Source organism: Podarcis tiliguerta, assembly GCF_965153285.1.
Source record: "Podarcis tiliguerta genome assembly, chromosome: 12".
Classification (NCBI taxonomy): domain Eukaryota; kingdom Metazoa; phylum Chordata; class Lepidosauria; order Squamata; family Lacertidae; genus Podarcis; species Podarcis tiliguerta.
The window spans coordinates 53,688,220-53,702,875 of NC_139545.1; the positions used below are offsets into that span (position 1 = coordinate 53,688,220).

At 45.0% G+C, this 14,656-nt stretch overlaps 1 protein-coding gene across 1 annotated transcript in view; it reads right to left on the reverse strand.

Moving 5' to 3' along the window:
- OBSCN (obscurin, cytoskeletal calmodulin and titin-interacting RhoGEF) overlaps positions 1-14,656 on the reverse strand; it is a 263,533-nt gene that overhangs the window by 230,529 nt on the left and 18,348 nt on the right. Inside the window, exons 3-4 of the mRNA XM_083405850.1 lie at positions 7,885-8,154; positions 1,908-2,168 (exon numbers count right to left, since the gene is read on the reverse strand). Of these exons, the coding sequence (XP_083261976.1) occupies positions 1,908-2,168; positions 7,885-8,154 (531 nt within the window). The remainder of the gene's footprint in view (positions 1-1,907; positions 2,169-7,884; positions 8,155-14,656) is intronic.

The window sequence follows — 14,656 nt, forward strand, 5'->3', positions numbered from 1 at the left end:
GAAGAAGAAGAAGAGTTTGGATTTGATATCCCGCTTTATCACTACCTGAAGGAGTCTCAAAGCGGCTAACATTCTCCTTTCCCTTCCTCCCCCACAACAAACATTCTGTGAGGTGAGTGGGACTGAGAGACTTCAAAGAAGTGTGACTAGCCCAAGGTCACCCAGCAGTTGCATGTGGAAGAGCGGAGATGCGAACCCGGTTCCCCAGATTACGAGACTACCGCTCTTAACCACTACACCACACTGGCTCTCATAGAAATGAGCAAACCAGTGATATTTTAGGGAGCAGGCTAGCAGGCGGGGCCCCTGACTTACATCATAGGAGCCTACACAACACAAAACACTGTTGCTGTATGTAGATTTTATTTTATTTGTTTTTTATCTTATATTTTGGAAATGTACATCCAGTTGTTTCTTCCTTTAATTTTTTTTTGGGGGGGCCCAAGAGAGTGGGGCCCGAAACTATAGCTTGTTTAGCTTATACAGTCATACCTCATGTTGAGTCCACTTCAGGTTGCGTTTTTTTCGGGTTGCGGACTGCCGAAACCTGGAAGTACCGGAACGGGTTACTTCTGGGTTTTGGCAGTCGCGCATGCGCAGAAGTGCTAAATTGCGCTTTGCACATGCGCAGAAGCACTGAATCGCAAACCGCACGTGCACAGACGTGGGTTACAAATGCTGCCACTGTACATAAATCCGGCACTGCCTAAATGTGACAAGCATGTTAAAATGGAACCACCAGGATTTTCCATGAAGCAAACAAGGCACTTTTCTAATAGAGCCATTAGACTTCATAAGACACAGAATAAAAATAGGGAACCTTGGCCTGGTACACCCTCCTTCCTTAGCTATCTACATAAATATATATATCAGTGTCACACGATATACTGTCATCCCCCCCTGAAGTTTAATGGGAAGGCCAAAGCTGCAAAGTGCCGGCCTGTTTAGCATCCAGCTCAGGTTCGGTAGGTTGGCTACATACTGAAATCAGATATTAGGTACTGACCCTTGACTCATTAAGCTTAGTAACATTTAGTCAGATCCCCACCTCCTCTGAAAGAGCATTCTCAGGTGCAAGATCGTTTTGTTCAGCATGAGAGGGAAGCAACATGCAACTGTCGTGTCACTAGGGTGTCAACAGCTTCTGGGTTTGCTTAGGAATCACAGCAATTTGCATTTTTTCAGAATCCTCATTAAAATTCAGCAACAAATTTCTCATAAGAAATATTTGGATGCAGTTTTGACTAATATGCATGTTTTGAAAACAATTTTCCATAGTGCATTTTTATATATTCTTTCCACAAATATATTAAACAAATGGACTGGTGGAGAAGTGCTCCGCCCTGCTGCATCAAACAGGTGGCTGAAACTTTTATTCTTCAGGCGATCTGCTTGTGTTCCAGTCCTCCACAAGAGGGCCAGCTTTGTCCCTTGAGAAGCCCTGGAACCTAAGACTTAAAGCTAAAGGTAAAGGTAAAGGGACCCCTGGCCATTAGGTCCAGTCGTGACCGACTCTGGGGTTGCAATGCTCATCTCACTTTATTGGCCGAGGGAGCCGGCGTACAGCTTCCGGGTCATGTGGCCAGCATGACTAAGCCGCTTCTGGTGAACCAGAGCAGTGCATGGAAACGCCGTTGACCTTCCCGCCAGAGTGGTACCTATTTATCTACTTGCACTTTGACGTGCTTTCAAACTGCTAGGTTGGCAGGAGCAGGGACCGAGCAACAGGAGCTCACATCGCGGGGATTCGAACCGCCGGCCTTCTGATCGGCAAGTTCTAGGCTCTGTGGTTTAACCCACAGCGCCACCCGCGTACCACTTTCCTCATCCTAGTGCTGGCCTATACCATAAGCTGCAGAGCAACCATACCCTGTGGGTTTCACATAGAGGAAGAGAAAACAGCTCACCGGACACAGTAAACTGGGTGGACGTTCTGCACTCATCAGCCACAAACACAATCTCTGCCGAGTCCTCCATTTTACAGTCTCGGATTATCAAGCTGTACTCTTTGCCGGATGAAGTGATGGCAATTCTGCTGTTGGGCTTCAGTTCTTCCTTGTTCTTTAGCCACCGGAATTTCTGGCACTTGTTTTCCAGCTCCACGCAGAATATCGCCGTGTCATTTATGCTGACTGCAGTCTTCCTTGGCAGTTTCTTGATAATATTCCCTTTGGTGGGGTGGAGATTTTTAAAGAAATTATTTTTAATAATAATAATTAAAAAATTAGCGGAACATTTAAATACGAGGACCTAAAAGATATAACATTGCTTAAATCACTTTTTCTAATTCGTAGAGATTTAAAACCCTGTGCACATAAATTACAGAGGTGAATCCTACATAACTATTTGTATTATTACTAGTGAAGTGACAGATGGAGATTTTGTTAGCACATAGGGAATTCAGAGAAATGTAGTGAATAACCAAGACCACATTGATATGAGGATTTGCAATTTAAAATACAGGTGAAACTCGAAAAATTAGAATATCGTGGAAAAGTTCCTTTATTTCAGTAATTCAACTTAAAAGGTGAAACTAATATATGAGATCGACTCATGACATGCAAAGTGAGATATGCTTCTACTTCTCAGAGGCCCAATCCTTGTTTTGCTGATTTTCTTGAATATTCTAATTTTCTGAGATTGTTAATTTGGGGTTTTCATAAGCTGTACGCCATGATCAACGCAATGATAACACATCAAGGCTTGACATATCTCGCTTTGCATGTCATGAGTCTATCTCATATATTAGTTTCACCTTTCAAGTTGAATTATGGAAATAAAGGAACTTTCCCACGATATTCTAATTTTTCGAGTTTCATCTATATATGGAAAATGTTAACTGTGTGTCCTATGTAGTTTATGTCAAGAACGCCAATACTATACACATATTTGTGTCTTTGTTTCATACATAGATGCGCACACATACACACAGGTTTCACAAACACAAACTAAGTTCACGGTATCAGGTACTACTTCAAAGGTGCTTTGGAAAGCTTGGCCTTATTTCTAGTAATGGGTGAGATTCACCTGCCTCCGTGATGATTGAGCTTTCTTTAAAAGTTCTTAAACTTTCTACACATCTACTCAGAAGCAAGTCCTACTGATTTCAATGGGGCTTACTCACCAGGTAAGTGGCTATAGGATTGGCTTAGGCTTGATTTGCGCTCGAATCACCCACTTGTAAAGCTAGCCCCATTGTGTGGCAAGTTCCCTCCTCCCTCCAGTGGAAATAAAGACACATGACACAGATATTTAAGGTTAGTGGGCTAAATATGGCCACAACTTTATTGGTTACAAGTGATGAGCAGTATTGGCTTAGGCATTGGTCCTGGAGCAGCTGGAAGCGGCAAAGAGGGAGATCCCCGGCCGTGCCTGCGTTAAATGGACCATAAAGAAGGCTGATTGCCAAAGAATGGATGCTTTTGAATTATGGTGCTGGAGGAGACTCTTGAGAGTCCCACGGACTGCAAGAAGATCAAACCAATCCATTCTTAAGGAAATCAGCCCTGAGTGCTCACTGGAAGGACAGATCCTGAAGCTGAGGCTCCAATACTTTGGCCACCTCATGAGAAGAGAAGACTCCCTGGAAAACACCCTGATGTTGGGAAAGATGGAGGGCACAAGGAGATGGGGGCAACAGAGGACGAGATGGTTGGACAGTGTTCTCGAAGCTACCAGCATGAGTTTGACCAAACTGCGGGAGGCAGTGGAAGACAGGAGTGCCTGGCGTGCTCTGGTCCATGGGGTCACGAAGAGTTGGACACAACTAAATGACTAAACAACAACAACAACAATGCCTCTTGCTTGTCAGGGTGCAGGACATGGAGGGACATCTCTCTCTGTGTGTAGAAAATAACCTACTGTACAAGAGTTAAATTTTCATGTGTCCCTCTGCACCCATTTGCCTCTGGCCTCACCCACCACTGGTATGTGGCCCCTGGAAGGCTGCCTAGATCAGAATGCAGCCCTTGATTCAGAAAAGTTCCCCCACCTTCCTTTAGAGGAAGGGAGAGATGAAAATGAAATAAATTAACGAAGGTGTGTACTGCGGTTGTCTCTCACTCCAGAACCGAGCAAACTCTCTGTAAGCAACAGCTGGAAGAAGGAGCTGTTCCGTTCTTGCCGTACAGGCCGGTGCATGAAGCAGCCAGCCAACTCCACGTCTGTTACAGCGGAGAGAGGTAGCAGCTGTTTGCGAAAGTGGCCATGTTGTTCTTGTTTGCGAAGAAGTCTCTGGGGGTAGAAATGCAACGACCATCCTATCAGTTGCTTGCTAAGGCACGCTGGGTGCGATACAGAAACTATGCAGGCAACTGTACACTGGATTACCCCTCTGCTCTTAATATACTCAGCAAATAGTGCAATCAATATCAAGGCTAGCATTACAAAAAATTGCTTTAGAAGACCCTGCCTGACCTTTGGCTGGAGCAAACAAGCCACTGGCATTAACTTGGGGCTTGCAGGACAGATTGTGCATTTCTGTCCAACATCCCCCTGCCTCCCTTCATCCCTCCATTTCCTCAGCTGCATCTTGCACCCAGGGTAGCCAACTTGTGGCCCTTTAGTTGTTGCTGGGCTACAACTTCCATTGGCCCCGGTCAGAGATGGTGGGAATTGCAACCAAGCAACATCTAGAAAGCGACAGGTTCTCCATCCCTGATCTAAGATGTGGCATTCCCTACTTGTATGCACAAAATGGAAGGACGTCTCTGTTTAGAAGAGCCTACATCTCATGAAAGAGGGGGGTGCCCCTCCTAAGATCACGGGTGGGGAATCTGTAGCCCTCTAGGTGCTGCTGGACTCCAGCTCCCACTGGCCCCCATGGGAACAGGCAACGGTCTGAGATGATGGGGGCTGTAAAGCAAAAACATCTGGAGTGCCATAAACTAAACACCCCATCCTACAGATTCAGGAGGTACCAAATGCAGCTTTAAGAAGGTGCAGCAGGTATCCTGGGAGGCTTCGCAACTAGACTAGGCCCCACTCCCTTATACACTCTCATCAACACTCCCTGTTGTTGTTGTTGTTGTTGTTGTTGTTTAGTCGTTCAGTCGTGTCCGACTCTTCATGACCCCATGGACCAGAGCACGCCAGGCACTCCTGTCTTCCACTGCCACCCGCAGTTTGGTCAGACTCATGTTTGTAGCTTCAAGAACACTGTCCAACCATCTTGTCCTCTGTCGTCCCCTTCTCCTTGTGCCCTCCATCTTTCCCAACATCAGGGTCTTTTCCAGTGAGTCTTCTCTTCTCATGAGGTGGCCAAAGTATTGGAGCCTCAGCTTCAGGATCTGTCCTTCCAGTGAGCACTCAGGGCTGATTTCCTTCAGAATGGAGAGGTTTGATCTTCTTGCAGTCCATGGGACTCTCAAGTGTCTCCTCCAGCACCATAATTCAAAAGCATCAATTCTTCGGCGATCAGCCTTCAACACTCCCTGTGCCATGCTCTAAAGATCATTTGAGAAAAGGCACAGCAACAACGCACAGATGTTTGTTAGTCTCCACCTGCAGTCATAGCTAGGGACGTCTGAGAATTTCAAGGGGCATGGAAGTGGAAGCTGCTTGTGTTTCCACCTGGCCAATATGTCAAAATTCCGTTTGTTTGCTTGCTTGCTTGCTTGCTTGCTTGCTTGCTTGTTTGTTTGCAGTGGGTTAACAGTTGTAAAATGTTGGAAGAACTCCAAATATCTATCGTTAGAAGCATGGTGTAACAAAGTATTGGCAATTAATTATATCAGCAGAAAAACTAGTCAAATCCAGGCACAAATACAAAAGAGTCTCAAGGGCCATTTAGAGCTGCATTTGGCTCCCATACTGGAGCACTCTCCACCCATTGTCTGCAGAAGCCAAACCAAGAGCTACCAGGCCAACCACTGCTGCCCTCCTAGGTAAAGGTAAAGGGACCCCTGAGCATTAGGTCCAGTCGTGACCAACTCTGGGGTTGCAGCGCTCATCTCGCTTTATTGGCCGAGGGAGCTGGCGTACAGCTTCCGGGTCATGTGGCCAGCATGACTAAGCCGCTTCTGGAGAACCAGAACAGCGAATGGAAATGCTGTTTACCTTCCCGCCGGAGTGGTACCTATTTATCTACTTGCACTTTGATGTGCTTTCGAACTGCTAGGTTGGCAGGAGCAGGGACAGAGCAACGAGAACTCACCCCGTTGTGGGGATTCAAACCACTGACCTTCTGATCGGCAAGTCCTAGGCTCTGTGGTTTAACCCACAGTGCCACCCGCGTCCCTCCTAGTGCTCCACAAATGACCAGCTTTGTACTTCAGGAACTGGCTTTTACTGGTCCTGCTCAGCTGCTCATGCAACAGTGTGACATAGAAGAGCCATAAATCCCTTCCTACGCCCACACAGCATCCACTTCGTATTCTCTCTCCAAGTGCAAGGCCTGGAAACATTTGGCTAGTCACTCCCAGCATGTAGGATGGTGGAAGTTTTCACATTTCAAAGAGGAGGAGGAGGAGGAGGAGGAGGAGGAGGAGGCACGGCAAGCACTTAATGTGACAACATGGATTCTTGAGGGTGTGAAAGGAGAGATAGTGGAGCAACACACAGCTAGTTTTGCCACTGCAGCACTGTGGGTTCGTAATATCACAGAACCATAGAAATGTGAGGGCTGGAACGGATCCCGAGGGTCATCTAGTCCAACCCCCTGCAATGCAGGAATTTCAACACATGGCTCCCCATCCAATTTGAAACCACACTGGAGCCTGCTTAACTTTGCAAATGAGCTAGCAGCTTTATTGGTGCACCACTAGCTTCTTGTCACCACAGTTTTCCATTTTTGTCAAACCCAGTCTACCACTAAGAAGCAGTAAGGTATCCATCTAAAAGCTCATTCAGACATGGGCATTCATCACTTGATAGCTCTTATCTGAGTGTGTGTGAATAGATTTCTCTGTAAAGTGTTGTGTCTGTGGGGATCGTAAAGGGAAAGGGAAAGGGACCCCTGACCATTAGGTCCAGTCGCAGACGACTCTGGGGTTGTGCGCTCATCTCGTTCCATAGGCCGAGGGAGCCGGCGTTTGTCCACAGACAGTTTTTCTGGGTCATGTGGCCAGCATGACTAAGCCACTTCTGAAAAACCCGAGCAGCGCACGGAAACGCCATTTACCTTCCCGCAGGAGCGGAACCTATTTATCTACTTGCACTTTGACGTGCTTTCGAACTGCTAGGTTGGCAGGAGCAGGGACCGAGCAACGGGAGCTCACCCAGTTGTGGGGATTCAAACGAGCGACCTTCAGATCAGCAAGCCCTAGGCTCTGTGGTTTAGACCACAGCGCCACCCACGTTGTAGGGGATATCAAATGTGATTGCAAACACTAGACCAGTTAAGGCAATGCACGATAGCAGAAACCAATATTCACTCTTAAAAGGGTCTGTTAGATAAATCATGCGAAACGAATTTGAATAAATTATCAGCAGCAAAGCAAATATGAAAGGCAGGATGCCACAAGATAATAGTTTGGAATAGCATGGGGGTTATTCTTTAGATTCTGGAATTAGACGTACTGAAATAAGACAGAATAATAATATCTGAGCTGAACGCATTATGCTCATTCAGAGAGTGCAAGAGTGCTTAGAGCTATCTTAAAATTGGGGAATATAAATTGAAGACTAAAAAAGGACAGGATATAAATTTAAACAAATCATGAATGAATGCTGCCAGATTCACAACTTGCATTAGAACAGGCATACCCAACCTTCGGCCCTCCAGATGTTTTGGACTACAATTCCCATCATCCCTGACCACTGGTCCTGTTAGCTAGGGATCATGGGAGTTGTAGGGCAAAACATCTGGAGGGCCGAAGGTTGGGGATGCCTGCATTGGAAGCACCCTAAGGGAAAAAGCATTTCATGTGCTTCATTTTCACTTACCTTGGACACTTAATTCTGCAATGGTTCTGCTTCCCTCTTTCATTTCGCATATATAGACAGCATCGTCATCCATGGTAACGTTCTGGACTGTAAGCTTCCGATACGTGCCTTCTTCCTCAATGTTGTACTTTTGGCTCTGCTGGAGTTTTGTCTCCTCTTTGAACCAGGTGGTTTCTGTGCTGGAAACAGGCACCTCACACTGGAAGGAAGCAGATTCCTTCTCCCGAACTTCCAGGTCTCTAAGTTTCATCTTGAAAGGTATTCTCGGCTCTTGGGAACAAGGAAAAGAAGCAGTAAGTATGGGAACACAAGAGCATAACAGAGCCAGGTAAGGATTGCTCTGAATAGAAGGGTTATTAAGAATTATATGAACATTAAGTGTTAATGTGTTAAATTGGGAAATTTGTGTTATGATAAATTACAGACTAAATTGAAGAAGAGGGAAAGGATTTGTTGAACCAGATAATTTGAACCAGAATACAAAAAAAGGGAGGTGCGAGGAAGTCGAGGAAATAAGCTAAGGAAAGATCTGGATACAAAAATTTGGATTTGTGTTTTTGAATTTTTTTTCTTATGTTGTATTGTATTTTTTTCTTTTTCTTTTTTTGTTGTTGTTGATGTATTGTTTGTTGAATTTGTGTATTGTTTTTCTTTTACTGTCTTTCTTTTATAAGTATAAAATATCTAATAATTTTTTATTAAAAAAAAAAAGGATTGCTCTGAATACACTACGATGAAATAGTTAACAACAGGGGAGGGAGACCTTGGGCCCAGGTGCTGAAGGTGGCCCTTCAAGCCTCTCTATGTGGCCCTTAGGATGCGCCCAAGGCCACACGCTCTCTCCTGCCACGTTCAAGCCCTGCTTTGTGTCGTCTTTGAGTGTTTTTGCCTGGCTGGACTGTGTCCCTGAACACTGAAAATGCATTTTGCTTGGGACTTTTTACCATATGTGGTGGGACTGCAGTAAAATCAAAATGTTTTGGGAAATGATATACAATGAGCTAAAGAAAATGTTCCATTTAACATTTGTGAAAAAGCCTGAAGCTTTCTTACTAGGGATAGTGGGGAAAGACCTGCCAAAGAAACTAAAAAATATCTTTATGTATGCGACAACGGCGGCAAGAGTCTTAATAGCACAAGCATTGAAGAATGAGGAAATCCCGACGAAAGAACTGTGGCAAGAAAAACTGATGGATTATGCGGAATTGGCAAAACTGACACACAAACTATGTGATAAGGATAACTGTCACTTCAAAGATGGATGGGAACCTTTTATGAAATATTTGAAGAAGCAACAAAATGAACTGGACTCTTTGGCAGGTTTTGAATAACCATTCACAAACTGTTTGTTGTAATATATAGATAGACAACTTGAGGATCTTTACAATTTTATAACATGCAGATAGAAATATGTGTTGAGAAACCAGAGAAAGGAGCTGAGGGAAGTCCGGGGGTTGGGTGGGAGGTTGGGTTTTTTTGTTTGGGGGGGAGGGGAAAATAGAGGGGGGAAATAATAATAATGTGGATGATGTGTTTTTGATAAAACCATTGTGTTGAAATTTCCAATAAACAAATTTATTTTAAAAAAATGCTTTTTGCTTGCCGAGATGGAGTAAGGAGTGGTGAGATTGTGTGCAGATATCAGCCTATTGCAGAAAGGGAAGATTTGTATTTCTTTCGCCATTCGTTTTTGCTTCTGGGCCCGCCCACCAGGGAGATGCAGCCCCTGTAGAAGCTTGTCCAGATGAGAGTGTGGCCCTCAGGCTGAAACGTCACCCCTGGTTTATAACGTACAGCCTGATTCTGTAAATTGATGCAGCGTCTTTATAGAACTGTTATGCCAATGTACAACAAGCTAGTAAAGGTAAAGATAAAGGTACCCCTGACCATTAGGTCCAGTTGCGGACGACTCTGGGGTTGCACGCTCATCTCACTCTATAGGCCGAGGGAGCCAGCGTTTGTCTGCAGACAGTTTTTCCTGATTATGTGGCCAGCATGACTAAGCTGTTTCTGGCGAAACCAGAGCAGCGCACAGAAACGCCGTTTACCTTCCCGCCGGAGTGGTACCTATTTATCTACTTGCACTTTGACATGCTTCCGAACTGCTAGGTGGGCAGGTGCAGGGACCGAGCAACGGGAGCTCACCCCGTCACGGGGATTCGAACCACCGACCTTCTGATCAGGAAGCCCTAGGCTCTGTGGTTTATACCACAGCGCCACCCGCGTCCCTAACAAGCTAGTGCTGGACCACAACAAACATGGCATTTGGTTAAGGCAGCCTCCTCACCAACACTATTTTCATTTCATTATTGTTACATAGATATCCCACCTTTCCTGCGGGGCGTTGATGGTTCTTCCCTCCCTCCCTTCCCATGTTATTCTCACAACCACCTTATGAGGTCTGTTAAGCTGAGAATTGGTGAGTAGCCCAAGGTCACCCAGCGAGCGTCATGGCCAAGTGGAGATTTAGACCACATCCTAATCCAGCACTCTACTACCACTGTGCTACACTGCCTCCCAGTTATCACCAGCTCCTCCTGCTCCTCTTTTTCCATATAGAATCATAGAATCATAGAGTTGGAAGAGATCACAAGGGCCATTGAGTCCAACCCCCTGCCAAGCAGGAAACACCATCAGAGCACTCCTGACATATGGTTGTCAAGCTTCTGCTTAAAGACCTCCAAAGAAGGAGACTCCACCACACTCCTTGGCAGCAAATTCCACTGTCGAACAGCTCTTACTGTCAGGAAGTTCTTCCTAATGTTTAGGTGGAATCTTCTTTCTTGTAGTATCATTGCTACCACCTGCTTGTTTGCCAGGCAGAGAGCCAATGAGCAAGAAGGCAAAGGCATCTTCCACTCCTCACCACCACCTTCTTCTTTGGCGATCCCTCGTAGCCGAGTAAGATTGAGTCCGTAAGTGACTGTGGAGGCCAATTCTGGATCCACATGTCCTTCCACAGTGGGGACATTGGTTCCCGGGCAGGAGTTGATCATGGTGAGGGTTTGACAAGCGTGCCTTCCTCTTAGCACGTTTCTCCCTTGCGTCCTGAGTTCGAGTGTCTTCAAAGGCCATGACACCTTTGATCAAGGCTATTCTCCAACTGGAGCGCTCGCAGGCCAGTGTTTGCCAGTTGTCTGTGTTTATAATACATTTTTGGAAATTTGCCTTGAGACAGTCTTTAAACCTCTTTTGTTAACCACCAGCATTATGCTTTCCATTTTTAAGTTCGGAATAGAGTAGTTGTTTTGGGAGGCGATTATCAGGCATCCGCACAACATGACCAGTCCAACAAAGTTGGAATTTGATGTTGAAGAATTATTGCTTTGACACTGGTGATCTTTGCTTCATCCAGTACACTGATATTAGTTTGCCTGCCTTCCCAAGTGATGTGTAAGAGTTTTTGGAGACACCGTTTTCAAGGAGCTGGAGATGGCGTTTATAAGTGGTCCATGTTTCACAAGCATATAGTAAGGTTGGTAGTACAATAGCTTTGTAAACAAGCATTTTGGTTTCCCTGCGAATGTCCTGGTCCTCAAACACTCTGCACTTCAATAGGGAGAAAGCCGCACTCGCAGAGCTCAGGCGATGCTGGATTTCGGCATCAATGTTGACCCTTTTTCAACATTACACCATTGAGTTGGATTTGTGGCGCTGCAGAGGGGTTGTTTTGTACTTGTTGGTGCAGCACTTTGGTTTTTTGGATGTTGAGCTACAGGCCAAGCTTTTCGTAAGCTTCTGCGAAGATATTTAGGATGGTTTGGAGGTCATCCTCTGAGCATGCACACACTACGTTGTCATGGTGGATGAACAGGCAGAGTGCAAACTCATACGGATAATCAACTGAGGCTGCATCTGCACTATGCATTTAAAGCATTATGGTACCACTTTAAACAGTCATGGTTTCCCCCAAGAATCCTGAGAACTGAAGTTTGTTAAAGGTCCTGAGGGTTGTTAGGAGACCCCTGTTACCCTCACAGAACTACAATTCCCACAGTTCCCTGAGAAGCGAGATAGACTGGTAAACCGTTCTGGAAAGTGTAGCTTTGCTGTAAAACGTATTGTGTGTATGCAGCCTCAGTGTCAACTTGCAGTTCCACTTCTTTGGGTTTTATTCTCTCTCCCACCCCCACACCCCGATTTCCTCCTCCTGAATGTTTAAAGGTCAGAAGTGAGTTGTGCCACTCCTGATGCCCTCCAAGAGAGTTGGTAGTGGGCGTTAAGGTTACAAATCATTGCCAACTGCATGACAAGAACACCTGTTTGGAACAGCACACAGTACTGCCAGCATGACAAATGACATTCCTTTGTTCTTCCCTCTGTTTGGAATACTTTGAGTATTCAAACAGTCGGTTACTTCAGAGATGAATGCCCTGCATTCTAAATCAAGGCTTGGTCTACACATCCCCAGCAGATCATGTGGTACCGTCATCCTGGAACAGGACCACTTGGCAAATCGCATCCCTGAATGCTTTCCTACAGAAAATGCCCTTGCATGTGGAAAAATATGTTCTCCTAAGATACATGCCCTGCAAACATGGCTCAGCTGCACTAGTGGTGCCAAAATCCCTTCCCTTCCACATCACTGGATTCCTGTCACTAAAGTATACTGTTGTTTTTCTTTCAGAGATCTACTGTAGCTTGTACACCTAGAAATATACTTTGCCTGCTCTGTGACTCCCTGATTCCCCCCCCCCCCCCCGATACTTCCCCTTCTTCATCGAGGCGAAACACTTTACCGTAAGAACCAACAAAACCATATCAATTTATCATACAAAACTGAACTAGCTCACGCATCTGGGAGAAAATTAGTTTGCAACTTTTGCCGATGGAAGTCTTGCTTTCTACAGGCTTGCAGTTAAAATATATATATTATTATGGTTTGGAATTGGATGGCACCCCAGTTGTGGGTCTTCTTCCACTTGGAGGCCTAAGTGACCACAACATTGGTGGAGTTTTGCTGCAAAGTGGAAACCCATCTGTCTTCTAGAGCCCTTGGAGGTCAACTCTGATTTTGCTTGCCTCTCTTTTCGTACTGGAACTTAAGTTGTTACTGATTATTGTTGTTCTTGTTATATGTTCATTTCATATTTTATGGATTCTGTTTTTATTGTTGCTTACTTTATGTTAACAGCTTTGGACTCATTTTTGACAGAAAGCAGTATATGAAAAAAACTTAGAAGCAAGCAAGTAAATAAAGTAGGGGCAATTTCTTCCAGTGGAGAGCTAAGCACTCCCAGAACCCACAGTATTCGATTTGCTAATGGATTCCAGCAGTGGCTTCATGGTGGAGGCACCCTTTAAAAACTTTTTTTGTTGAACTGGAGAGGCTGAAATGTTTCCCTACTGAATTCTTCACATTTTTAATACCTGGTTTGTGTCAACTGGTTCTCTTACACAATGAACAACATCTAACAATGCATATTCCTGCTAGTTGGCATGTGAAGGCACTAGGACCATAGAGCTGTATTACTGACAGGCAGAGTCAGACGATATAAATGTAATTGGTAGAGAAGGCCCAAGGATACTGGCTTGCAGAATGATGGTGGTGCTGGAAAGTTGCCCGATAACCTCCCATATGTAATCCAACTAGCACATGACGATGACAGCTCCTCCTTTGTAAATCTCTTTGACTGTGACGTCAAAACTGTTTCTGGAGGTAGATGGCATTATGTTCTGCGTGGTTAAGATTATAAAAGCAAGCAATGCTGTTTGTTGACAATGATCTCGGCACAAGGACAGAAACACTCTAGGCAAAAGTCCAGTCTTGTACAGCAGCCATCAGGAGGGATCCATGCAGAATTTATCTCTTGGAAGCACTGTGGGGAATGCTATTGAGTGTTGTTGCACTCTTTAATCGGATGGTGGGTCATAAACTAAGTTTTGGATGATCAACGATAGGGAAAATCTTCCAGGCTGCCAGAAACCACATCATATTTGTGAAATTCTGGTGGATCAAATAGAGAACTGAGTTCTTGCCAGGTTTATGGTGCTTTATAAACTGCGCAAAGCACTGGTGCAATTGAGGAGGAGAAACGTCTCATGTTTCCCCCAACAGCAGACTTGGGTGGCATGAGGATAGTTTTAATTATGGAAAGGCGGCATACAGATAAAATGGCGTTGCTAGTGATGATCAAACCACGACGTTTGATTATCCACATCTGAGCAAATCCATTTGATCAAATCAATTATTCCTTCAATTCTTATTCATTTAACTTACAGTCCACTTGTGATTTCACAGCTCACTACCTTCTCCATTTCCAAAGTACCTGAGCGTTTGATTTGAAGGAATGGCATCAAAACATTACATGTTTTAAAACTACTCTGACTTCTGTAAGCTATTGGAACACATTTTCAGCATTTGAAACTGGCAGGAGTCACTCCCACACCCCCATTTTTCAAGTTTGTGATAGCCTCACAACCTGTGCCAGGGGTCAGCAAACTTTTTCAGCAGGGGACCGGTCCACTCAGACCTCAGACCTTGTGGGGGGCCAGACTATATGGGGGGGGGGGGAGATGAACGAATTCCTATGCCCCACAAATAACCCAGAGATGCATTTTAAATAAAAGGGCACATTCTACTCATGTAAAAACACGCTGATTCCCGGACCGTCCGCAGGCCGGATTTAGAAGGCAATTGGGTCGGATCCGGCCCCCAGGCCTTAGTTTGCCTACCCATGACCTATGCACACACTTTTTCCAGGTTTCTAAGCTGTGCAATACGAAGCCAGGTTACATGGCCACTGTTTTTGACTTGAGCTTCACATTCTCA